Source organism: Dipteris shenzhenensis, chromosome 15 (genome assembly GCF_047967505.1).
Source record: "Dipteris shenzhenensis isolate YYH24624 ecotype China chromosome 15, Dip_SZ_1.0, whole genome shotgun sequence".
Taxonomy (NCBI): Eukaryota; Viridiplantae; Streptophyta; class Polypodiopsida; order Gleicheniales; family Dipteridaceae; genus Dipteris; species Dipteris shenzhenensis.
This window is the reverse complement of record NC_141610.1, coordinates 31119766-31146749: the sequence shown is the minus strand read 5'-3', so window position 1 is coordinate 31146749 and position 26984 is coordinate 31119766. Positions and strand designations below refer to the sequence as shown.

General features: G+C 42.7%; 1 protein-coding gene across 3 annotated transcripts in view; it reads left to right on the top strand.

Moving 5' to 3' along the window:
- Window positions 1-14886: 14886 nt before the first annotated feature.
- LOC147893682 (Glyceraldehyde-3-phosphate dehydrogenase-like family protein) overlaps window positions 14887-26984 on the top strand; it is a 92060-nt gene continuing 79962 nt past the window's right edge. For all 3 annotated transcript variants that reach the window (XM_087385755.1, XM_087385753.1, XM_087385756.1), the window contains exon 1: window positions 14887-15184. In XM_087385755.1, coding sequence (XP_087241881.1) covers window positions 15065-15184 — 120 coding nt within the window. In that variant the 5' untranslated portion in view covers window positions 14887-15064. The remainder of the gene's footprint in view (window positions 15185-26984) is intronic.

The window sequence follows — 26984 nt, the reverse complement described above, 5'->3', positions numbered from 1 at the left end:
CGCTCAATCCGGCGTGCCTCCTCCGCTCGTGCCTCGTCACCTGGCATGAAATCACCGTACGAAAAGCGTCGTGGAATGCATGATGCAACCATCGATGTATCCGCACCCTCCTGCATCAGCAATGCTCTCTGTGCCTCCTCCCTGTAGTGCTCTGTCAAGACTACACGGGCGAATGGATCAACAGCTTGACGATGACCAGGATATAGATCATCCATGCCCAGTCCTCTGTATGTCGCCACATCAATGTCGGCAAAGCATACAGGGCACACTGAACGTGCCACCATGTGGCGGGTCATGCAATGGAGATGTGCGATGTGGCCGCACCCTAGTCCAAACCACCCTACGCTGTCAAAGTCCTCGTGGCAGAGGACACAAGTGGCAGTAGGAAGCCTCGCTACGACTGCTGCGTCTATGGGTGTCCTAGTCGGCACATCTACAGGGAGGAGCAGGGTATAGGGCCACACTGGGGTCGATCCTATGGCGCGACGGATCACGACTAATATGCCTCAACTGCAAAATATAGTGCTCTGCGCGATGGTATGCTATGCGTGTCCGAATCCTCTGCTCCTCCAAATCTGTCTGCAATAATCGTATGATAATCGTACGCGAGACTCCATCGGTCATATGTGACGGAGATACAAAAAATGCATGCCTCAGTCTCCTTTGTGTAGTGCAAATATTGTGGACACAAGTTCACGGGTGGTTCTACGAGGGTTCTACTCGCATCAAGCAACATTTTCTCAGAATTGGTAGTGACGTTGAAGCTTGCTCATGCACTCCATCTGGTGTTCTTCTGTAATGCAAATCGTATTTAGAGAAAGTGAAAAAAGTGGCTACTCCGACCCTGATAAGGAATCGTCCAAGTCCTAATGTGAGCATTGAGGTTGATGAGACTGTTGAAGGAGAAGCACCGATAAATGTGAGGGGTGTATCAATACATGAAGGTGATGTAGATTTACTAGCAAGCGGGTCGCAAGTGAGTTTTGATGAGACTAATGTCAATCATGCAAAGAAGAGAAAAAGGGGAGAACAATCATCTATGGAGGATGGTTTTCTTCAACAACAAGTGCATGAAGAGCACTTAAGATGGACAGAAGAATTTGTAAAAAATGATATACCATTCAATGTCATGAGAAACGAGATGTTTCGTAATGCCTTGAAGTCATGTGCTAGACCAGGATTTTTTTTGCCAGATTATAATAAAATGCATATAGATCATCTTGATAGAGTTAAACAGACTGTGGCGGACTGCTTAAAGAAAAAGATATTGGATTTTATTCCTACATATGGGTGCACTCTTGTTTCTTTCTACATTTTTTTAGAATATTGATGATTGCACAAGATGTACACATTTACTACCTGGTATTGCATACTGCGTCTTTTTCTCGAGCCAATTTTCCCATCATCTATCAGCAACAACAATCTTGACTAAAGCTTGGTGCACTTCCAACAATCTAGCAAGAACCAGAAAAGAAGTGGAAAAACTAGTTTGACAAAATTGCCTTAGTTGCTTCACAGAGTGCTCTTTGAATACTGCATGCAAGTATTGATGGCTCTTTACAAAACTCACTCTACAATGTAAGCATCTTGTAGCACTGGTTGCATAAATGGAAATCGTCCAATATCTTTCAACAACAAATTGTGAGTATGAGCCCCACATGGCACCCATGTTAGAGTGGGATACTTTGCCATGATCATCTCACTCATGGTCTTATAATACGATGCATTATCTGTTACTAATGCAGTAACATTTTCACTGCCACCAACTTTATGAATTGCTCTTTTGTATATTTTTACAATATATGCTAAAGTTTTTTCTTTTAGCGACGTATCAATACTCTCCAAAAACATGGTTCCCTTAGGAGTAATGCACATTACATTTATCAAGGGTCTGGCCTGCTTGCTAGTCCAAAGGTGTGGAGCCATTTGTGACAGTGTCGAGGATGGCCGACACTGATGCCTTTGTTATGGGTAAAGTGTATTGGAAGATGTCCGAAGCAATACGACAGGCTAAAGAATTCGTGCACATTGCACCTAGGGAAAAGCAACAAGTGGTATATTTGGCCAATAAGAGATGGAAGCAAATGCACACCCCTTTGCATGGAGCCATGTTTGCAATACATCCACAATATCAAATGCAACTTTCAAGAGGTTTGTAAGAACTTGCTTCTGGGAGATAATGCAAATTGGCCTACCAAGAACGAGTGAGCTATACGAACCGTGAAGGCTCTTTTGGAGATCCTTGGAATATTGATGCTATTAAGATGACGATTGCACCTACTTGGTGGAGGAATATGGTGGAGAGACATTAGAGTTGCTACATGTTGCAACACATGTGCTCTCTGTTGCTGCATCATCGATGCATGTGAGTGAAATTGGAGTGCATACGATTTTATTCATTCTAAGAGACACAATCGTTTAAAGTCATCAAGAGCTATAGATTTAGTTTTTTGCTTTGGGAATCTATGATTGTTGAAAGGGAATGTTGTGACTAGGGCAGCAAGCGAAGCCATTGTAATGAGAATTGTTGGGCAACGATTGACTATAAAAATAGTTGCCGAGGGTGCATTTAGCGAAGAAGAAGACGGAGCTTGAGCTACTCAGGGATAACATTGAAGTTGAAGAGATAGAGGATCTCGTACCTCTATTAAATACAATATAGAGTGTTGTATGTTACACATGAGGGGATGGATAGGAGAATATGTTAGGTGATGGAAGAGCCATATGCTCATATCCATCTCATCTCATTTTGTACTTGGAAGCGGTGGATGAAGCTCTAAATATGTAGGTTAGTATGATGTATGTGAGGGGATGGATGGGAGAATATGTCAATGATCGAAGAGCGCATATGCTCATATCCATCTCGTCTCATTTTGTACTTGAAAGCTAATAACATATGGGCTACGAGTTATGTTGTTGTGTTGTAATTATTCAGATTGTGGATGATTTGGTATACATAATAGCTAGAGCCAACCTTGTGACTTGCAAATACTTTTAAGGCAACGTTGAAGGCAACATCGAGAAAAAGGGGAGAATAATCAAATATGTGCAATCGAAGTTTATATTTTCATGTCATAAGGGTTGATCTAGCTATCATGTGCACTAATCCACGTCAATATATTTCAACATTTCAACATTAACTTTACAAGTCCACATAATCTAATTAAACCACTTAATCAATTCTAACCACTTAAACCACTTAGTTCACTTAAACCACTTAGTCCACTTAAACCATTTCATTCACTTATACTACTAAGTCCACTTAAACCACCTAATCAATTCTAACCACTTAAACTACAGTAATCCACATTATGCACTTAATACACATTAAATTTCAAACTAGCTTCACATTATCCACTTAACCCACTTAGTCCACTTAAACCACTTAATCAATTTTAACCACTTAAACTACAATAATCCACATTATGCACTTAATCCACATTAAACTTTACATTAGCTCCACATTATCCACTTAATTCACTTAACCCACTTAGTCCACTTAATCAACTCTAACCACTTAAACTATAGTAATCCACATTATGCACTTAATCCACATTAAACTTTTATTAGCTCCACATTATCCAATTAATTCACTTAAACCACTTAACCCACTTAGTCCACTTAATCAATTCTAACCACTTAAACTAAATTAATCCACATTATGCACTTAATCCGGATCATTATATTTGAAGAAGAATATTGCAAAGTTATGTACATAATTATGTACCAGGTCTCATGTCTGCTGTTCCCTGAGTGCTTGGTCCTGTAGCTTGTGAATCTATATTAGTGAGGTCCTCAAAATCAAATGTGTCAATATCTGCAACGGCAGTCTCCAAAAGTATCTCTATAGCACGCAAGCTCAACCTCCAACATGCATACGTGTTCTTGCAAGTCCTCAATCTCTTTGGCTTGAGTTGCAAGGCAAGCTTGTAACTCATCAATAGTAACACCCTGCTAACAGAGAGGTATGGTAGATGTTGCCAAGTCAACAAGGTCACTATGTGCCTGGGGAGTTAGCATGCGAGGCCTTAGATACATGGCTCTCTGTTCTTTGTTCTTCCTCGCTTGTGCTCTATAGGACATCCCTAGTTCTTGTTCCTAATAAGTGATGCTTGTCGTTCCAATCCATACATCGATGCAAAACGTCGCATACATATACCTATTGAATGAAGAACATGGGTATCTGTTGGTTGTTGGGAATGCTCCCTTCCACCTCTATGAATTGCTGGACAAGGATGTGGGAATGGGTTTTGTGCCACAAGTCTAACAACTTGGACTATGCATATTTGTTTCTAGCATTTTCGGATCGAAGAAACAAGGTATTTCTTACAAACTCCGATGGACAAAGCCTTTGTACTTGCCAAAGAGAGAGTGGGTCGCCTTGCATGGTGTTGTCATCCACTGGACCAGTGGCAAAAATACCCAACCCCTCCCTTCCCAACATCTCTCTTTGCGCTTACAAGATAGCTTGAGTCTCGGCGTGATTTAGCTAGTCCGCTAAATCGGCCTCTTGAGGCACAAATGAGGCTTCTGGACCCTCATGAATTGGAGGTTCCTCTAGTTGGGGAGGATCCTATGGGAGAACGTTCTCTCCCTCCTTGCTCATATTTAACCTTAAAAATGACAACAAGATAGAATTTTTTTATAACCCTAAATTAAATTAAACAAATAAATTCAACATGGATACTTATCACATCATTTCTTATACAAACAATATTTAAACAATATCTCATGAAATCCTACCAATTTCAAATATACAAACTTGAATCCTAGAGTGGAGACTTGGATGATATACAAAAAATAGTAATATTACAAGTAATCATGTTCAAAGATTCATATTACAAATTGTTCAAGAAAGACTTGATCATTTGCTAGTCTAAGTCCTTGGTGGGGACTGAGTTGTATGCTGCATCTGGGAGCACTATCAAAAACCCCACAAAAATCAGTAGTGCTTGGATGACTGTTTGGTTGTGCAGACTTTCCCTGAACTGCAAATTGTTCAAGAAAGACTTGATCATTTGCTAGTCTAAGTCCTTGGTGGGGACTGAGTTGTATGCTGCATCTGGGAGCACTATCAAAAACCTCACAAAAATCAGTAGTGCTTGGATGACTGTTTGGTTGTGCAGACTTTCCCTGAACTACAAATTGTCATAGCCGCCCAATTAGATCTTATGTGGGTTCAGTACTAGTAGATGGTGCACAAATGTTTATGATCTTCAAAGTTTGATGAGACATTACGTACACATCTTGTGCAACATCGAAAGGTGGGGGATTGATGCACAGGAAATTCGGAGTGACATGGCGAAATCTTGGAGAGGAACTCCGCACAGTGTTGGAACTATTATTGGGTAATGCTAGATGATCTTGCTAGTGCTTGTCAGTGTCATCATTCCCCAATCACAAATGCCCCGATACACTTCCTTAGATGACTTTAGAGAAATGTAGCATAATGTTTTGTTCATGCAAATCATTATGTAAGATATTATCTTGGTGCATATAACAAATAGTGCGAACAAGTGCACTTAAAATATCAAATACATGTTGATGGACCGGTGGAGCTCTAGTAGGCATTTTCGCATCATCTCTATGTCCCATCGGAGATGGTCGCTTTTTGTCATGTCTGAGGTAGGTCAGCCATCTTTCCAAATGATTTCCATTCCAGAACGAAAATATTGTCATTGGATTATCATTATGGACTAGACCTATAGCTCCGATGATGCCCGGATGTACGACATCGCCCAAGCACGTGGCATCCTCCAAGGCTCTTGCCTTCAATGTATCGGTAGGCACAGAATGCTTTAGCACCTTACATGCATAAATTGTGTGTGGATTAAATGGTGTGACAAGAAAGTTGCACATGTTGACAGCTCCGTGAGTGCCTGTGCCCACATCTGGACTGGGTGTCAACGTCACATCATTGAAGCAATATGGGTCGCATGGGTCTTGCCACTAGTGCACGTTCGTGCAGATCATGTGATGCAGGTAAGAATGAAGGCGAATATGAAGGTGAGAATGATAGAGAGGGCACCCTATCAACACATGTAGATAGATTGTGCATTCTTGCTGTAGGTGAGTATGAAGGAGAGGGAAATTGGTCAATGTGTGCGGTAGGAGGCACAAACGGAGATGCAAAAGAAGTTGCAAAATTTGGGCGTGCATGTGATGGGAGACGTGGACTAGGTGGAGGAATTGCTTGTGAGTACGGGAGAACTTAGGGAAAAGGGATATGGGAGAAGACAGGCTATGGACTAAGCGGTCTGCCGAAGCTGTGAGATGTCGAAATACATCGGTAGGGGAGCGTTCCGTCCTAGGGAGAAACATCAGCGCGAGCAGGTGTGGATGGATACATTGGTGCATATACGTGGTGTGGCTGCAGTGATGCTTGTGGCTGCGATGGATGCAATGATGCTTGTGACTGTGGTGGATCCAACGATGCTTGTGGCTACAGTAGTGCTTGGGAAAGTGGGTACATTGATGGCAGGGAGGACGAGGCAACTCCTTTGCCTTTGAAGCCTTGCCATGCATTCTTAATATATGATCCTAGCTTCTACAGTGCGACCCTCCCACTTCATGTCACAAGAGGTGATGTCTTGATCTATTTGACCAAGGCATCGTCGACTCTCCAAGGTGAAGTGGTGCATGAATTGATCTATAGAATCTATTAGAAATACATTTGGATATCGTTCATGCAGGGTCTTCACTCCACGCTTTGCCATTGTCCTAGCCAAATTTTGTACACCACTTTCACCATTGTTGAAAGTCGTCTCAATGATTTCCTAATCAACATTCATTAAGAAGTGCACATTCTTATTTTCCAGCACCTTCCTCTGAGTCTTACCGAGATCAGGATGCTAAAACTTCCTCTTCTCACCGGCGTAAGCCATCTAGTAACCAATAAGTTGCAACACAAAATTCAAAAAATAATTCAGTGCCAGGTGCGATAAAAAACTGATTAAGCCATAACAATTAACAATGCAAGAAACTCCAAAAATGACCTAGGTATAACCCCTCAACTTAAACTCAACTCATGTAATAGACTACAAAAAATCAAATGACAAAAAATCAATGTGTAACTCTGACTAACCGTGGTCTTCACATCTAACACTAGGCTTCAACTACAACACACAACTATCAAGGGACAGTTGAGTGCTAGACTAAGTGTCTATGAGCACATCGCATGATATCAAACTTAGACTGCATCACACAACTCTCAAGAGAGAGATGAGTGCTAGAATAAGTGTCTATGAAAACATCTCTAAACTTAGACTATAACACACAACTCTCAAGGGAGAGATGAGTGCTCGAATAAGCATCTATGAAAACATCACTAAGCTTAGACTGCAACACACAACTCTCTTAAGAGATATGAGTGCTAGCCTAAGAGTTCCTATAAACAAACATGTCTATACAAATTGAGACTGCAACACACAACTCTCTTAAGAGAGATGAGTGTCAACCTCATATAAAAAACAATTATATATATAGAAATTGAAACTATAACACACAACTCTCGTAGGAGAGATGAGTGCCAGTCTTAAACATAAATCAAAACAAACATTAAAAAGACTATAATACAAATAAAACATTAATTAATAAAAATAGATTGCAACACACAACTCTCGCAAGAGAGATGAGTGCCGGTCTAGACACTAAAATACAATACAAAGCAAACATTAACTAATAAAAAAAGACTACAGCACGCAACTCTCGCAAGAGAGATGAGTGCCAGTCCAAAACACAAAACAAAACAAAACAAACATTAATTAATAAAAAAAGACTGCAACACACAACTCTCGCAAGAGAGTCTCGCAAGAGAGATGAGTGCCAGTCGCAAACAAGGGTGAAGAAGGTACTTATGAAAGGTGGGTGAGCTGGTAGGTACTGTAAGCAAGAAGGAGGTAGCAAGGCTAGCAAGCAAGTAGCTAAGGTGGCAAGGAAGGCAAGTGGTTGTATTCATACAAATACCAAAAATGAGAGTGGCTATTTTTTTATACTACGTTTATTCATATTAATAAACAGTATTATTCATACAAATAGCCAATCATTCATACAAATAGCTTATTTGTACGAATAAAATGGGAAAAAATGTTCTAAATTGTAAAAAACATGAATTTAAGCGAGTTTTTTAAATTAAAAAAAAATGTGTGCGAATTAATGCAACTTAGATCTATAGCTTGCCTTACCCACTTGCCCAATTTCTACCTAATATAGTTGTCATACAATAGCGATCCCATGTGCCTAATAACAAAGTTTTCACACACACCATGTTTAAGGGCGATTGGAGATTAGAACACCCAACCACTAGCCACCCTTAGACACTTGAAATAGAAACTCATTATCACTTGAAAGGATGACTTAATGGGACAAAAACGTTCTAATTCACAAACCTTCAAGTGAGTGTAAAAAGTATCTTCCATCACTTGACCCTCCATCCAATGTACAATCTTTTCCCAATCGATGATATTAGATGCCTACTTTCATAGGTGTAGAATCAACCATGAAATCAAGCATGTAGTGTATTCCTTCAAGTCTATGTACATTAAGGCTCATGACTAAACCACTTTCAATGCACTAATAATTCACATAGCAATGTGGAATGACCATTGACAAGATACTATTGCTCTTATTGAAGACCTCTAATCCATGTGAGACTCTTCCATTAGTGATATGCTTTTTATCCATGTGAAATAAGTGCCAAAGGAGGGGAGGAATTGACATGGATATATTGTCGATTAAAACACAAGCCTTTAAGGGAGCATAAAAAGGATCGTCCATCAGGTAACCCTTCCATCTAATGTACAATATTTTCCCTATTGATGATACCTACGTGCATAGTTGTAGAATTAGCCATGAAATCAAGCATGTACTTTTATGCCTTCAAGTATGCGTGCATGAAGGCTCATGGATGCAACAATTTCAATGCACTTTTAATCACATAGCAATGTGCGATGACCATTGACAAGATAGTCTTTTCTTGATGGGAGACCTCTTTTCCATGTGTGACAAATCCATTGGTGCTATGTTTTTATCCATGCGGCATAGGTTCCAAAGGACAGAGGATCTTATGAGGGATATATCATTGATTCTTCCTCCATTAAAATGGGGACTTACAAAACATAACTCCTTATCTTCCTTCAAGTGTAATTGGATGAGTTAAATGCAATACCAATTAACAAAGATTGATGATAAAAACTAGAGGAGATGATCCAAAAAAGAATGCAAACCCGAAGCATGAAACAATGTTAAGCAATGACCACATGGAAGAATAAGATAAGGAACAATATTTGTTGATACAATGACATACATACCAAATGATATGAAACCAATGCAATCAAGATGAGATCAAGTAAAATGTCAAATAATAGCAATAGAAGGAGTATAACAATGACAACAAAGTCACCATTAAATTGTTCATTCAAATTGAAATCCATGGTCAATATTCCATGTATGTAGGCCTTTGATAGAAAGGGAGGCATGCATAATGAAGGAATCATATTATGAGAAAAAATAATTAAAATAGTTGACAATTGTTGACAAAAGTATGGATTAATTTACCCTATAATACACTAGTACAAGGATTGGTTCATGAGATAGGGTACAAATTTGATGAAGATATAAATAAGGTAGTTTAGGCTATTTATGCCAATGTGAGCGTTTCTAAACTTTACAACAAGAGGATTGATTATCATGAGTGATAGTAATAAGTGCATTAAATAGGCACCATTAAAGCACTAAATATCATGGGGGGATATATTTGTAGATATGGCACACTTTAGGGGAATCTGTAGGTGAAGAAGAAAAATGTGTTAACCCCGTTGTTTTTCTAAATGCTTGTTTATCTCTTTCCACTGACTTATAAAAGTCTTCATGAACAATGATGAGGTTAAAGGGAAGGTTTGGGATTGCACTTAAATTCTAGGTATTGCATAAGGTAGGTGGGATTGTGCTTGATTAAAGATGAAAGCTTCCTACACTAACAAAGAATAGTGAGATGAAAAAGTTGAGCTTATGTGCAACAAGAGCCTACAAATAGGACAAGGTTCTTCCGAATAATGTGGAGATAATTTCAACAATGTAGAAAACTTCAGTAAGGGATAGGACAAGTTTCTTTAGAATAATGTAGAAATAGTTTCATTAAATAATAAAAGAACCATGTCTAGTGACCTTGACATTCAAGGCATGTTGGATCCATGATTGCAAGGTGATTGACCATGTGCCATCCATCCATTCCCCATTGCAAATTAGACCATTTCCAATGCACAACATGGTTGATCTCCATCATAAAATATGATAGATCCTAACATGGGGTGCTTGAGCATGCTAACCTTGTAAACTCAACACCTCTATATATGTGCATTTACTTGATGGTGCAAAAGGAAATATATTCTTATCACTGGGCATTTTGTGCATGTTTGTTTATGTTAGGTCTCCTAGGGGTAATGCAAAATACAATTTGAAACAACAAAGTGTACAAGTCTCATACAAGTACACAAGCTTACAAATGAGTTACAAGTGAGAGACGGTACAGCTTCATGGATAGATATATACCGTAGGAGAGATGACCAAACAATGATGGTTACACAATGAAAATTCCCTTTGCCTTTTCAAGATATTTGATTAGCAAAGGGTACTACATGTTTATTAAGATCTTTGTAAGTGACCTTGAAAAATTGTTGCTTCGATAACCAAATGTGATAAATGGACCAAAGACATGTAGCATGCCCTCCAAATGTACAAGAAAACAAAAGTCCTTTAGTAGAGGATAAAGGGTGGTGAGGATGGTAAGAAATAAAGTGTCAACATTACTCTAATTCTTATATAGGCATGGCATTTTATGTAAAAGGTAATATACTATTATTAGTTCCTAGTGTCAAATTCCCTGTTTAAGTTAGGTTTTAGAATCAATGTTTAATAAACGTTGGGTTCTTAGTTCCTAGTGTCAAAATTCACTATTTAAGTTAGGTTTTAGAATCAATGTTTATTAAACATTATTCGCATACTAGTGTCATGGAGTAGGGTGTAAAATGAAGCTAGCTTGTCGCATAAAATACTAGCTCCTTAGTCATTAGCTATTCAAGAGCCCTAAACCACAACCTCCCCACATGCCCTCCACCCCTCCCCCCCCCTCCCTCCCTTCGTCCGTCTGTCCCTCCCACCTACCCTCCCTCCCTCCCCCCCCCCTCTCTCTCTCTCTCTCTCCCCCCAGTTTGTTCAGTCTATGCATAGACAATCTGGATTGAATGGTAATCGTTGTCTACATCTAAGGACTCAAATTTTGATGCCAATATCAGGTAGATACTTTACCCGGGATTGATATGAATTCTTAATAGCTCTTCTTGTGTTATTGCAAAGAAGGACAACACCTATAAAGGTGGATCCACTTAGTAGTCTTGTGCACTAACCCAATCCACTCAGTTGAGCTATGGAACTTCTTCATGTCATTGCTAACTTGTAGGCATGACTTCTAGCATTTTTAGGAGATTGAGCGATATTGAATAGGCCATGTCACATAGAAGCTCTTCATCATGGGCATAACCCATGATGAATAGGCCATGTCACATAGAAGCTCTTCATCATTGGCATAACCCATGCACCTTGAAGAACTAGTCAATTGTCACATAGAAGCTTTACATTGTGTGTGATAGAGTACCCTTTAAAAGTTGATGCCAAAGGTGAAATCTAACTATCATTTAGACACCTTTGCCTTACATAAGCTCACAAGGACTTGCATGTTTACATAGCCTAGTGGGGAGATGGAAGCAAACTTGGAAGCCCTTGCACGTGCTACATTCCTCACAAATGAGGTTTGATTTAGTAGTACAATTGAATCAAAGCCCCTCTATTGGGAAAGATGACTTTTCAAGCATTAAAATAATACCATGGAGGATGAGACACATGGCAAACCAATTGCTTCAAAGTAAATGCTGCCAAAAGAGATCTATTGCACCATTTCCTACTCCATGGGCCATTACTAAAATAAACAAACAACCTATAAGTAATAGTCCTCCAATAAGAGACTATGAGATCGAATAGTTGAAATGAGACCTTGAGACAATGGCTCTAATGGAGACATGGTCAAAGAGAGAATGAGAAGAGCTTCAAGGTAGATGGAGATGATCCATGTTGACACAATTGGAGGAGTGGAGAGAGAAAATGGTGATGAGAGTTGGAGAGCTTAAGATTATATAAAAACTTTAACCCATTTCCCTATTTCCACACAAGCCAAGTAAACCTTTTCATAGACCTATGGGATCTCATTGACATCACCCCTTAGGTCACTCACTGACATGACATCAACCACATCATCTCATCTATCCTAATTACTCACACTCATTCTCATCCAATCCCACATGATGTCTAGAGTCTCATGCTCTCACAAAGCACTCTGCCCATGCCACCACCAAGAGAGATCACATTTTCAACATTTGTCTCTATATAGGGATGGGAATTTCTTCATTTAGAACTACACAATGTCCTCTATCCAAATAGGGGTACTTGGCTTATAGGACCTCTAGTTATTTGGCCACTACCCTAATGGGAGTTTCTACTCTACACTAGCCCTCCATAAGACCTTATAAGAAAAGGATCAATGAAGGAATATTATTATTATATACATGGGTATGCATAGATTTCTATACATAGAACTTAGAACATTGATGGGTTGTACAAGGATCAAGAAAAGCTACAGTCTTACATGCAACTATAGGTAGAGATGATCATGATATCTACACATCTTTCAAGACACTTGATCATCACAAAGGGATGGTAGTGCATCTAGCTTTCAGTTTTTTAAGTTTCTCAAATTTGCCTCATCAAGATTTCTCTCTTTTAGGATTGAGCATTTGGGTTGATTAGCCATTGTCATCTTAGAGCCCCATGTATTAAAATGCATTTTGCCTTCCTTGAATCTTACTTGATTGTAGACGTGTATGTTATTTGTGGGCATTACTAAGCTATAACTTGATGTGTAACTAATTAACTTTTGTTGGATCAATGGTGGGTTATGCACTAAATTGTCTAAGTTTGTAGTATTTTAAATCATGAGTTTTAGTGAATTGTTTAAGTGCTATGTTTGCAATGTGTGCATCTCTATGTAGGAAGTGGTCTAGTGTCCTCATGGGCCCTAGCAAAGGGGGGTGGTGGAAATGGGTGGAGGCTTGTTGGGTGTTCATAGATTGGAGGGTCTCATTGTTATATGTAGTTTGCCTAGTAATCCTTTAGTAATCCATGTTCATTACTAGGTATGCTTGGTATGTAAGCTAGGCCTTGGCTTGAACTTGTAATTGCTCTCTTGAATTTGGGATGTGTTGGCATGAATATCGAGTTTTTATTCTCAGGTGAGGTTTTTATGTGGTTTGTTATTTCACTAGCTCACACTTCGTTGGCTATCCTTAAGCTTCTTTCTTCTATGTACATTTGTTAGGCCCATTACCTATGATAGTACCTTTAAATTGTTGTCTGTCTACTGTTACTCATGTTATGGTCAATGCTAGCACCTTTGCTCCTACTCAACATCTATTGGTCTTACTTTTTAATCTCTAAAGTTGCATTTGCATAGCTAGATAGTCTCATTATTTGCCTCTACCTATGGGTTGAAGTAGGTTGTATGAAAATCTACTTGCTTAGTTAGAGTGATATGGTTTCGCTTATGAAGAATGTTTATTGCCTTTGTATTTTGGTAGGTTGCATCTCTAGCTATTTTAGTATTTTGTGTCATTCTTGAGCTTTTGATGCCTGTGCGGCAAGATTATATGAAAGGGGCTTTATGACCCCTTTATGATCCCTCCTTTTGCTTCATTTTTTGGTTTCTCAGAGTTACAAACTATAGGTTATTGCAATAAGGTCTAATATGTATAGAAGGCATGGTAGGTGCTTGTTCCTTTGGGTACTCTTGCTTAATATTGTCATGTAATGATACTACTATGTTAAAATCTCATTTATTATTGTTTTTTGAAAGTACATATTTTTGGGTCCTTCAAGTAATTCCCTTGTTTCACTAGTGAGGACTTTAGTAGGATAGATTTTTTGGGTATGTGATGTAGGACTTCATGGTTTTCAGAGAAAGTTCTCTTTAGGGAGCCCTTCTACTCTTTAGGTCATATCTTGGGTGTTAGATGGATAGCACTACTCGTGGAAGTGAATCTTTTAGAAGTATATGTTTATTGACTTGATGAATGCTCTAAGTTTGAAAAGAGGCGTAGAGTGTTTTGGAGAGTGAGGGGTTTATAATCTTTAGTTCTTAATTGTTAGGGTTGGTAGAATAGCCTTCTATTCTTCTTCCAAGTGTTTTAATGTTTACATGCCTGTTTTTTGCATATTTGTTTTATGATTTGTAGGCTTTATGCCTCTATTTTGTTTTTTCTTGCTCATTTGATGCCTTTACTGGGGTCTTTTTAGTAGGCTTTCAACCTCTATTTCGTAGGCGTTATGCCTCTATTATTATTATTTGGCTCATTTGATGCCTTTATAAGTCTTTTAGTAGGTGACTAGGAAGCTTTCTTCTATGGTTTAGTTTTTATTTATGAGTCTTTCTGGTCGCGTGCAATTTTAGTTGTTAATTGTCCTTTTGGGTAACTCTCTCTTGTTGAATTGTGTAGATTATCTTGACCAATTGTTGCTTGATTTTTGCAAAAGTCTTTATTGTCTTCCAATCAAGTAAGGCCAAAAGTGCACTCAAACACCAAGTTGATTCAAAGGCGATGTCAACAAGCACCTTGGGTCTAGAACTTGAATATATTTTATAGTCTTGATACTCAAACATGATAAGCTAGGTTCCCACACATGTAATGAAACGAGGAGAGGAAGAATTGAGACATAGACCCCTTAGAGCGATAGATAGTTCAAATTATAAAGCTCTTAAGGGTGGACCCCCCTAGAACAAAATGGCATAGCATGTCTACACTTCCACATGATTAATGGGCATAAGCATTTCTGAAAGTGTAGAAGTTGAACACCAAATTTGAGCTGAGTTGAGATCGAGCTGTACATATTCTCACGAAAAAACTGGAATTTGAGCTGAGGAGAGAGAGCTTCCGTCTCAAAAGTTATCACATCGCACCATAGGATGGCTCACTGCCCCCCTTCTTCTCGCAAAACCATCCCCATCGTCTTATTCGGTTGTGGCGGCGTTGGCCAGCAGTTGATTTCGCATATCCTTGACACCCGCACGCTCCATTCAGCTCAGGTTCCGTCTCACCCATCGTTGGCATTGCTATGGACCTGAGTGATTTTGCTTTTCATCCCATCTTGCCAGTTGCCTCTTCAGCATGTGAAAGAATACTCTCACAGTTCCTCTCGTTCGTCGTCCTTACAAATTAGCGAGATGAGAGACTGAAGGTGTCTAAATTGTGCAAGGATCACAATGTAGTGCCATAGGCAGAGCAGAGGACGATTGCAGGCAGAAATTTCAAGAGAACTCCTACCGGCTAAACGAACTCTCAACTGGCAGCCAGTTATCGATGTTTTGAAAGGATTCTTCAAATGGAATATCAACTCAAAAACCCACTCAGTTTTCAATCTTGTGGGAAAGGGCATTCTTGACAGTGGACCTATCGGATGGATTATGGTATTCACGGCTCTAGCCAACATCAGACTCGGTCGCACGGTAGTTGGGGCCCTTTCTAACAAGCTTTCTTGCGGTGGGTCTTTGACTATGGGGCATGACCATAACCTTGCACCTTCCTAAGCAGGGTCCTCCCATAGCCAGAGTCTCCACTGGAGACACGGTGCAGGCTAGTTGGATTCAGGTCAATGATCTAACATTTCAGTGATGAATTACCACCTTGACTCTGCAAGTGTTTATACTATGGTCTACACCCACTGTTGGGCGCTGATGACGTCAGTGGGGATGCCTAAATATCTAGTCCCATGCCATGCGTGATGGAGTTTATGGTTTCCAACCTTATGAGTGAGTCGTGAGATTGAAACTGCACTATGGTGGTATTTTTAGAGGATGAGTTTGGGCATGTTCATTGATTCATCTAGTTATATTATATAAATATCTGCTAGTTGTCGCTCTGAGAATGGGATCACCTGCAAGAAGCTGCTGCTAGAGGGGGGACTCTGGCTGTAGTGTGTCTCTATTCCACCATTCTAAACAATAGGGGACTGCTGCAGTGATTGCATCTCAGTTTTGGTGGAACGCCAATCCGAGAGAACTGTCGCTATCAGCGTGCTGGGGGCTCCTTGTCCTTACAAAATTTTCCCTCCAGGCCTCCGGAGGGTGGCATTGATCTCTCCCATCCGTAGATGTGCGCCTCTTGATTGTGACAATCTGAGGAGTTTCTCGTTTGCTGGAAGCTGTACGGTCCAATTTCAGGCCCTCAAGGATTTGGCTCCCCCTGCGCCTCACTAATGTACTTACAATCCAACATATTTGTGTCCTAGTCCCAGAGCTCCCATTTACAGTGTGGGATGGACTAGGAAAGACCTTTCAGACCCTCATCAAGCTCTTGATCATCCATGAGTTCTTCTTGGTAAGCTGGCCTCAGAAAAAGAACTCTATGTGAGAGGGCTGCCTAACATAAGCTTGTAGGGCTTAGAGCTTGGAGAGAAGCCACAAACAATAAGCTTGCCTGAGAAGCTGTGCTTTGCATCTTTGGATCAATGATGCCTAGACCAGTCTTGGCTTAGGAAGGGACCACTGTTCACATAAGTGTTAGGAGTGCCAACTGATCCAGCCCACAAGAAGCTGTGTACCACTTGCCGAAGCTGCCTCCATGTGTCTGGCAACAAGACTCAGTCACCATTAGAGCTGCACACCAATGATCATTCGGAGGAGCTCCAATCGAAAAACTGTACCCTCTAGGACTGGCACTTGACGGAGACGTCAACACTCACATAGCATGTAAGTTATCACGATATTTGGTCTCTAGAAATCCACCTTCAATCCAGGGCCTCTCCTTATGCGAGAGAACTCTTTGCCTCTGTGAGATAGCCAACCGACTTGTGCTTGTGCTATTCATTTGAGCACTTGAGAAAGTCACCCTCTCTAGGCAAAATAACAGTCCCCTCCACACAAAGAGTGCTGTGTCATTTGCAGACTCAACATCCGATATGTCGTGCTGTTGGCGGATCTCAATCAGCCAAGACCCTTTTTGCCTCAACTAATACTCCCAGGGCCTAAGGTACAAAGAAGAAGAGGAAGAGTGCTATAGGGCACTCCCTATCCAACCAAATGGGAAAGAGAAAAGCTGTGTGCCCCCAAATGAGGAGCTCACTCATGGTTCCCTATGCACAGTGCTGAGATGCCTAAGATCCATGATTTTGAGAAGCATAGTAGTCCTTCAATAAAGCCTTGTCTACAATGTCATAGTCCTTCTCTCTACACCAAGAGGAGGAGGTTTGCATGCCATGGATGGGATGCAGGAGGAGAGGCCGTAGATGCAAACTCAAGACCTTGGCTAGGATCTTGTAGCCTGTGTCTTATTGGCTGCTATCAACGCATGTGAGTCCTATCCTCCCTTGGGGATGAGCAGATCTCGAGAGAGGGAGGGTGCATCATGTTGTTTCAACAATCTGGAATGCGTTGCGAAGCGCAGTGGAAACAAGATTACAAAATTCCATGAAGAAGTGGGTAAGAGTTCGTCCTCTTTGGGGAATTTCTTCCTCGGTCAGGTCTTCAAGGCTTTGAGCATCTTTGTATTGCCCTATAGGCCTCTTATCATCTTTGAGAAACCATTGGTGGGACTTGTGACGAAATCTCCTCTTGAGCAGCCTCCATTTGTGGGCGAGGAGGCAACAACTGATTGTAAGTCCAAGGCCCCCTAGTGTCCATGTGCATGTGGCCTTCCTCGTCTCTTAAGATTCTGGAGCTATCTCTCGGCTGATCTAGGTCCCATAGTCAAAAACAAATGACGTGTCATCTCATCCCTTTGTTGTGTCCAACGCACTTGAGAAAATTGAAAGGAGTACTCAGCTTGTTTGACCTAATTGCATGCAGCTCTACCTTCACACGTTCATACAGATCGTCGTAAAGGGGGAATTTAATTGCTCCTCCTTGGGGCTCTAAATGGATGGCAAAGTGCTCTCTTCCTCTCCTTGAGGGTCCTATGATGTTTGAGTGCTTGCTCATGCATCGTGGGGGGTCTAGATAGCTCCTTAGCCTCACACCTCACTAGGGAAGTCTTTGGTCGAAGCGAAGAACTGTAGGAGAATAATTGACATAGTCATCTTAGCGAGAATCTCAATAGAACCAGCTCTTTGTATGGCCCAATACCCCACATAATATGGTTAAGTTGCTCTAAAAGGTCAGTATTTTTGCGCTGCCAAATAGAGAATTCTATCTTGAATGTGAGAAAAGTCCGGCTCACAACTGGTCTCTTTCCATCGCTAGGCAGGGTAGGTAAGTTGGTAGCACAACGAGGCACGTTGTCTTGATTGTGTGGGAGTCCCTTGCTTTTGCCGGGGTCTGGGGGCCAGCGGCCCCTTTGGTGGGCGTTCGGGGGCGAGAGTCCTCGAGGCGAAGGTATAGGGAATATTCCATGAATATTCCATGGACGACTAGTCGGTTCCACCGGCTAGGTTGACTGGTCGGTTCCACTGACTACGTTGATCCGACTACCATCCTCATAGCTATAAAGAGGCGACCTTCCCAGTCCATTGGATTAGATCAGGTCAGATCAGATCTTCCAGCTAGTAACTCTTCACCTAGTATTTGTCGAGATCACCATCTAAGCTCCACTGTGGGAGCGCACGGGTGGACGGAGCCATCACCTGTACTACATCAGTATTGAAGGAAAATTTTATTCGTCTTCAGTTTGCTGTGTACTCTCTAATCTTTGTTCAGTTTCTGTTCCGCTGCGTCGTATAATTTAACATTTCATTGCATTGGTATCAGAGCACCTTCCTTGGGCCTTGTACTCCCTGCTCTTCCTTCACAACGTGAACTCCATTGCTGTGGATTGAAGAATTGTGTGAAGACCTTTCTGCAATCAAGGAGTACAGCTATCCACCGTATCTTGCATATTTTTGCTTGTCACGCTCAATTGCAGGGGTGTGTTTGTGAACAAGCTAATACTCGTGAAGCTCCGCTTGACGATGGAATACATGACCTGATGAAGTGCCTCCCTACATAAATGCCTTCCCTCACGAATTAGAGGAAGCATCGTCGCTTAAGAAGCCCATGCAATTCATCGCTCTCGTTGACGCAAATGCCAATGGACAATAGAGCCAGAAAATTGTTCGCACACCCGCCAGCCGCCGTTCGAATGCCTTGGACCAGGGCAATCCTCTATTAGAAGCTAACTCGGTAGAAGGACATTGTGTGTAAGAAATCCTAGATTTACTATATTTAGAAATGTGCTAAGGAACAGAAAGGAGACTGAAATAGCAGAGAACAAGGAATAATTGTATTGCTTGAATGTCTGTAGGGTGGATGTAGTGTGTCATCCATACAATTGGGCCTTTCTTATATAGAGAGTGAAGAGTCACACATGAAAAGGTGTGTATTCCAAAGGGTATGTGCATGAAGAGGTGTGTACCCCTTGTGAAGGGTGTGACCCTTGATGAGAGGGTACATTACAATAGAAATGTCTCTTCAATAGAGTGTCTCTTGTGAAGGGTTGTGCCTCATAGGAAGTGTCCCGTCGAAAGGGCAAGGGTTGTGCCTCATAGGAAGTGTCCCGTCGAAAGGGCATACCCTTCCACAAGTGTCCATTCATCAAACCATCCATAAGTCTAGAAATAGAGAAAGGAATACGTCACAGATCGTGACATCCCCTCCCACTCAAAATAAGACCCTGGTGGAAATAATGAACTGATGTAGAAAATATCACTGTAAATTCTGAAAATACTGCTGTAAAATGTTAGGGTACTGCTGTAAATCTTCATCAGATTGCCAAGTAGCGTCGGAGTCGTCCAGATCTCGAGCGTTCATGACTGGCTGAGTAAAGATATACTTTAGAGAGTGATGGTTTGTCTTGACCATAGAGTCGGCTCCCAGGAGGTAATGTTTCCAAGAGCGATAAGCATGTACAACGGCAAGAAACTCCTTATCATAAACCGGGTATCGGGTTTGGATATCAGAATGTTTATGGCTGTCAAAAGCAATAACTCTGCCTTCTTGCATCAAGACTGCTCCTGTAGCGAAGTCGGAAGCGTCGGTCATGACCTCAAATGGAAGGTTTGGGTCAGCAATAGCCATAACTGGTGTGGTAGTGAGTGCTTGCTTGAATTTTTGGAAACTATACTTTGTTTCGGGAAGCCACTGAAAAACTGCCGTGCTTTTCAATAATTCGGACATAGGAGCTACGATTTCGGAAAACTGATAGACCTTTGTATGGTAGAAGTTTGCCAATCCGAGAAAAGAGCGGACATCATGAACATTCTTAGGAGTAGGCCAGTTTCGGATTACCTCGACCTTCTTGGGATCCAGAGAGATGCCTTGAGCTGAAATAACATGTCCCAAATATTTGAGTTGGGTTTTAAAGAACTCACTCTTCTCAATGTTGATATAGAGAGAATTTGTGCGGAGAACTTCAAAAACTTGGTGAAGATTTTGTTTGTGCTCATGTAGGGATCTGCTGAAAACGAGGATGTCATCGAGGTAAACGATGACGAACTTATCGAGGAAAGGCCTGAAGATGTCGTTCATGAGTGTCATGAATGTGGCCGGGGCATTGTTTAACCCAAAAGGCATGACCAAACATTCATAGTGTCCATACTTTGTTCGAAAAGCTGTCTTGTACTCATCGCCTTCTCGTATGCGAATTTGGTGATAACCTGAACGAAGATCAATCTTTGAGAATTGTGTTGCGTGTAGAAGTTGATCGAAGAGGTCATCGATGCGAGGCAATGGATACTTGTTTTTGATAGTGAGCTTGTTGAGGGCTCGGTAGTCGATGCAGAGGCGCATTGACTTATTCTTTTTTTCCACAAGTAGTACAGGAGATCCGAAAGGGCTACGACTGGGCCGAATGTGACCTTTGTCGAGTAGTTCGGTGACCTGTCTTTGGATTTCTTCATTTTGAGTGTAAGAAACCCGATAAGGAGGTTTCGACGGTGGATTACTGCTGGGAATAAGTTCGATTGGGTGATCCACTGGTCGTCGAGGTGGTAACTGCTTTGGCAATTCTTGTGGAAACATATCCAGGTAAGGCTGGAAAAAAGGTTGGTTGAGGTATTCAGGAGGATGCTTTGTTGGTGTCTCCTCTACTGCCGTAACCAACGGAAGTGAAGTCTTTACTTGACGTTTACGAACCCACTTCTTTACTTGTAGGGCAGAGGCAACTGGGGTTGAAGGAGAGTCCCTAGAACTAGTTAGCTCAACAAGTTTTCCCTGGTGGACAAACTAGATAGTATGGCTGCGAAAACTGATTGATGGATCATAGTCGTAGAGCCACTGTTGTCCAAGTATGACATCGTACTGAGAAAGAGGCATGATGTCGAAGTTCAACTTGTCCGTATAATGTTGGATGCGAAAAGACAAGTTTTTGATCCTGGTGTTGCACAAGAAAGTAGTTCCATTTGCGAGTTCAATCTGATAGTCCGTGAGACTAGGACTGGTGGTCAACCGAAGTTTGTCGACCATAGAACTAGCTAGGAAGTTATGAGAACAGCCACTGTCGATGAGGATAGTGACCGTTGTTCCACGAATCGATCCTTGAACACAAAGTACTTGAGTGGTCAGGGAAGGTTCGGGGTTGCTGGCAAGGCTCAGGTGGATGGTATTTGCCATTCGAACAGCTTTGCCTTTCTTGTCTTGTGCTGGGGTAGCTTCTTTTGTTTGAGAAGTGCTAGGTTGCATATCGGAATTTTGCTTTGGTCGCTTGGGACAATCGAACCATCTATGGTCGCCTGTACAGATGGTACAAAGTCCCTTTGTGCTGGAGTTGTTCTTCTTGTCAGTGGCCGCACCTTTATGTTGGGGATGTTGGTAATGACTTTGTGAAGAAGAAGAGGCGCGATCCTTGGAGGAGTGCTTCTGTTGGAATCCAGCATATGATTTCTGAGACTTCTGGGGATCTTGAGACTGTCGCTGACCTTGATTACCGGAGTTTTTGCGAAACTTGGTGTTATCTTGAGGGCGAGCACCTTTGGCCATAGTAGAGTTCTGTGTGCGATTAGCACTCTGCTTCCCTGTGTTTTGGAAATCTGTAATGCGCTCTGCGTAAGCAATAGCGCCAGCTGTGGTGGTGATGTTTGCTTTAAGGACATCAATGCGTAACGAGGGATTTAGGCCTGAGATGAAAGCATGAAGGTGATCATCCTCAGTTAAATCATTAATCTCCAGCACCAATGTGGTGAACTGAGAGATGTAGGAAGACAGGGAGCCCGTTCACTCCAACTGTCAGAGTTTTGGACGTGCTTGGAAGTCCGCATTGGTAGGTATGAACTGCTTACGGAGCACGTGTTCAAAACGTTCCCATGTTAACACACTTTTGCCATCCTTTAAGCGTCTTTGCCACCATAGAAAAGCTGTATCCTTGAGGAGGGAGGCTGCCAAGGCGATCTTTTTGCCTTCAGTGAGGTCAACAATATCAAAAAATACATGCGCATTTTTGTGAGCCATTGGTCAACTGTTCGGCGATTGCGTTGACTAGTGTAGGCTTCCGGAAGTTTGATGTCAAGTCTTTTAGTTTTGGAAGCTTGAAGTAAACGGTAGAGGGCACGTAGTTCAGTGTTTTCTACCACTGGTGGGAATGAATCTGCATAGTCGTCTGGTTGCGTCATGTCATCCTCTGTATGTGTGGTACTGCGAGAATTTTGAAGTTGTTGGACTTTCTGGACCAAGTCGGAGATGCTGTCCTGAAGCTGGGAAATTTGAAGTTGCAATAGTGATTCGCCTTGTACGTTGACTTCAGGTGTCTTTTTTGGACTTGAGTCTTTGATCTCTGGAGAGGCTTCACGCGAGCGTTGCGACATATCGGAGATCCCTGTGAGAAAAGCGCGAACTTGCGCTCTAGTTTGTACCATTCCTGAAAGAAGATTCGGGCTGCTCCCTGAGGTTGCTCATGTTGGAGGGGGCAGGCGAGGCAGGATGGAACCACCCGTGGAAGTCTAGTAAAGGAGGTCCTGTCAGAGGTAACACTGGTGATGCCGAAAGTGGTGTTACTGCTCGTGAGAGGACAGGAATAGGTTGCAGAGTCCACGGTTCTGAGAAGGGATAAGGAGCTGCTGTCGGAAGTGGAGGATATCCAGGAGAAGGAGTGCCTTCAGAGTGTAAATACTGTCTTGGAGAAGGTACAACCTGTAGAGAAGGATATCTGGGAGCTGAAGGAGGTGGAGAGTATCCTGGAGATGCCGAAGGTGAGGGGTAAAATCCTCTCTAAAGATGGACAGCAAACTCTTGAGGAATATCGGGTTCTGGGTATCTTCGTGTCTCGTGGAACACAACCTGGACTGTGCTGAGGAAGTAATGTAACTGAGGTGCCTCACGCAAAAGGTATAGGATGTGGTCCAAATCACTAGGAGGGCATGTGACACAGAAGACCCACGATGCAAAAGCTCCGAAATGGGCTGGTTGTGCAATCTGAACACGATATTGTGTGGTAGATGATGCCTGAGGTGTCCTTGGAATGCCAGGTGAATTACCAGGGGTTTCCATGCTTTAAGGGAGATTCTTTCATTTGTTGTAATTGGAGAATGACAAGAGAATCCTTAAAAGCAGAATGGAAAGACTCCACCTGGCAAGGAGAGCAGGCTATCAATGGCGCAACTGGCTGTAGGTACCCGATTCTGGATCGCAATAAGTGCTGGCGCACCAGGCTGCTGCTGTCATGGCAAAAAAGCTGTTTGCAGGCTGTTTTTCGACTGAAGGGCTGGCTGATGCTGTGCTCCCGTTGCAGGCTGGAAAGGAGCAGGGCTGCAATACCAGCGGGGCTGTAAAGGGAAAGGACCGGGCAGCGACAGGGCTGGCAGCGAAAAGAAAGGCAGAGGGCTGGCAGCGTGATTCTGCGTGAAGGCTGCAGCAGGTGGCGTGGGCTGGCAGCAAGATGGCGAGGCCAGGCAGGGCAGCAAAAAGGGGCTGCACTGAGCGAAATGGCGAGGCTAGGGCTGCACAGGTAGGCTGCGATATGGCGAGGCTAGGGGCTGCGAACCTGCGTGGAGATCCGTACGGAACGGGGCTGATCCGTACGGAAAGGGGCTGAGGCGGGCTGCTGCGCGTGGAGATCCGTACGGAACGTCAAAGAGGTTCGCCTCTTTTCGTTGGGGCTGCCTAAGGTTGGGTAGTTGCCCAAAAATTAATTGGGGGGTTTAATTAACCCTAGGGTAGCTAGGGTAAACCTAAGGGTAGGGGTTGGGTTTATTTTTTTCCCTTTTTATCCCTCTAGGTACCCTTTTATAGGTGCTTGGTGCCTAAAAGGTGTGCCTATTCGAAGGGGTGTGACCCTTGGAATAGGTGCACCTTTTCATGAAGGGGTGTGTCCCTGTTTTTAAAAGGGGTGTCCCTACATGAATAGGTGTGTCCTTTTTTCCACGATGGGGTGTGTCCCTTGAGTGAGGAGTCGAGACTCTTCATCAAAAGGTGTGTCCGATGGTGGAAAAGGTGCGGCCCTTGGTTTTGGGACAGCCCAAGCACCTGAAAAGACACGATTTTTGTCGTGTCCATTCACATCAACTCAGTGGGAGATGGAGAGGCCATAGATGACTTTAGGCAGGGTTGGCGCTTAAAATTTTTACGCTCATCCTCTCCATCTCTTCCATGCACAATGGGCACGGAATATCCTTCTAGCGGAAAAGATGTATCAGATCGGCGCTAGAAGGTGGGGGGCATTTCCTACAGGCAGGAGCGAATTTTGCTCTGATACCACTGTAAGAAATCCTAGATTTACTATATTTAGAAATGTGCTAAGGAACAGAAAGGAGACTGAAATAGCAGAGAACAAGGAATAATTGTATTGCTTGAATGTCTGTAGGGTGGATGTAGTGTGTCATCCATACAATTGGGCCTCTCTTATATAGAGAGTGAAGAGTCACACATGAAAAGGTGTGTATTCCAAAGGGTATGTGCATGAAGAGGTGTGTACCCCTTGTGAAGGGTGTGACCCTTGATGAGAGGGTACATTACAATAGAAATGTCTCTTCAATAGAGTGTCTCTTGTGAAGGGTTGTGCCTCATAGGAAGTGTCCCGTCGAAAGGGCATGCCCTTCCACAAGTGTCCATTCATCAAACCATCCATAAGTCTAGAAATAGAGAAAGGAATACGTCACAGATCGTGACATCGTGAAACATACACAACCAAAACCATTCGTGAGCTGGTCCCGTCGTCTGTTGCCGTGAGCCTTCGTAGCTCCAATCGTGAGCAGCCAGTCCCGTTGGCGGTCGCGTAAGCCCTTTTGAGGAGCAGCCAGTCTTGTCGTCTGGCGACAGACATATCATTCCGTTAGCCTGATGCTTGCCCATGCCATCCGATTATTGCATGGCTCAGCCCACGCCCACGCCCACGTCGCCTTCTGCTCCGTTAACGCCACGTCGCCTTCGGATCCTCTGTCCCGCCGCCTTCTGCTCCGCCTACTGCGCGCCGCCTCTGCCTTGCCCATCGCCCCTGCAAACCTTAGACTACAAAGTTTAATTCCTAGGTTAGATTTTCAACAAGGTGTTAGTTTAGTCATTAGGTTAGGTTTAGGTTTAGGTAGTTTGGTTCTACGTTGGGTTAGTGCTAACTAGGGTTAACAGTAGGGTTAGATTAGCCTAAGTTAGTGTCCTAACAGTCCAAATAGTCTTAGGTTAGTTTTGTACTAATTGTCCTAGGTGACTTAGGACCCCCCTCCCCCTAAAAAGAAGAAGAAGAAGAAGAAGAGTAAAACTCAACTTTTCAGGCTCTTTTTAGGGGCCTTTCACAGCCTCGTTTGGAGTCATTTTGTCTCTGTTTCGAAGCCTCCTTGACGACCTTTTTCTTGAGCTTCTCCATCGGCCTTTTCTTTGTGGTTCTACACGCTATCTAGGGTGCTAGGAAATTGCTGTCCATTTCTCTTTGTCTACATTCGAGCTCCTCTCTCCAGGGCTAGCCGCCATGCCACCGAAGCGTGTCCCTCGTGATAGATTGCATGACAGTGATGAGGCTACTCAGTATGAGCAAGTGCCTGCCACAGTGGTTGCATCCACTGGTGGTACAGAGGCTCCTTCCACTTAGCCTCTCTCTCCTGCATCCGGGAAGCGCAGGCAGCACAGAGTTTTTGGATGCCCTTTCCTCTATGCTGCAGGGTGCTTTCCGCCAGATGGGACAGGAGTTCAACCGGCAGCTTACCACAGCTATGGCTATGCAAGATACTGCTCTTGCCCAGATGGGACAACAGTGTTGAGATCTGGTGCCATGAGCACATATTAGAGGCTAAGGTATGGTATAGGAATGTATTAAAGTAGTTTCTCAAGAGGGTAGCACTCCCCATGTTGAGGATTGTGATATGTAGAAATTGCTCTCAGAATTTATAGATGTGTTTGTTGATATGCCTTCACAGTTGTCTCCATGAAGAGATGTTGATCATGCCATAGTGCTTGAGCTTGGTACATAGTTCGGGGAAATGGAAACGGGCGAGAAACGGTGTTTCGGAGTTTCGAGCACCAAAAGAAACAGTGGTAACAGAGTTTTGGTTTTTAATGTTAATAAAATATATATTATATATGTTATTATTATTAATACATATGTCATTCAACAAGGCTTGGGAGGACAACAAGGAGGAGAGGAGAGGGCAAGGGCTGAGGAGAGCAAGGAGAAGAGGGCAACGGCTGAGGAGAGCAAGGAGGAGAGGAGAGCAAGGAGAGGTTGGAGAGGAGAGCAAGGAGGAGAGGAGAGGAAGAAGGCAAGGGCGGAGGAGAGCAAGGAGGATATGCTAGAGAGGAGAGCAAGGAGGAGGGCAGCGGGCTGAGAGGGGGGTTGTAGGATGAGAGGAGAGCAAGAGGAGAGGTTGGAGAGGGAGAGCAAAAACTGCCCTGCCCTCCGATGGGGTTCTAATTTCTTACTCGGTGGTTGAGGCGGGGGTGTGTGTGCTGGTACTTTTGCTTCTATAGCTGAGCATTGGTGTCTACAAGCTCTTACATTGCT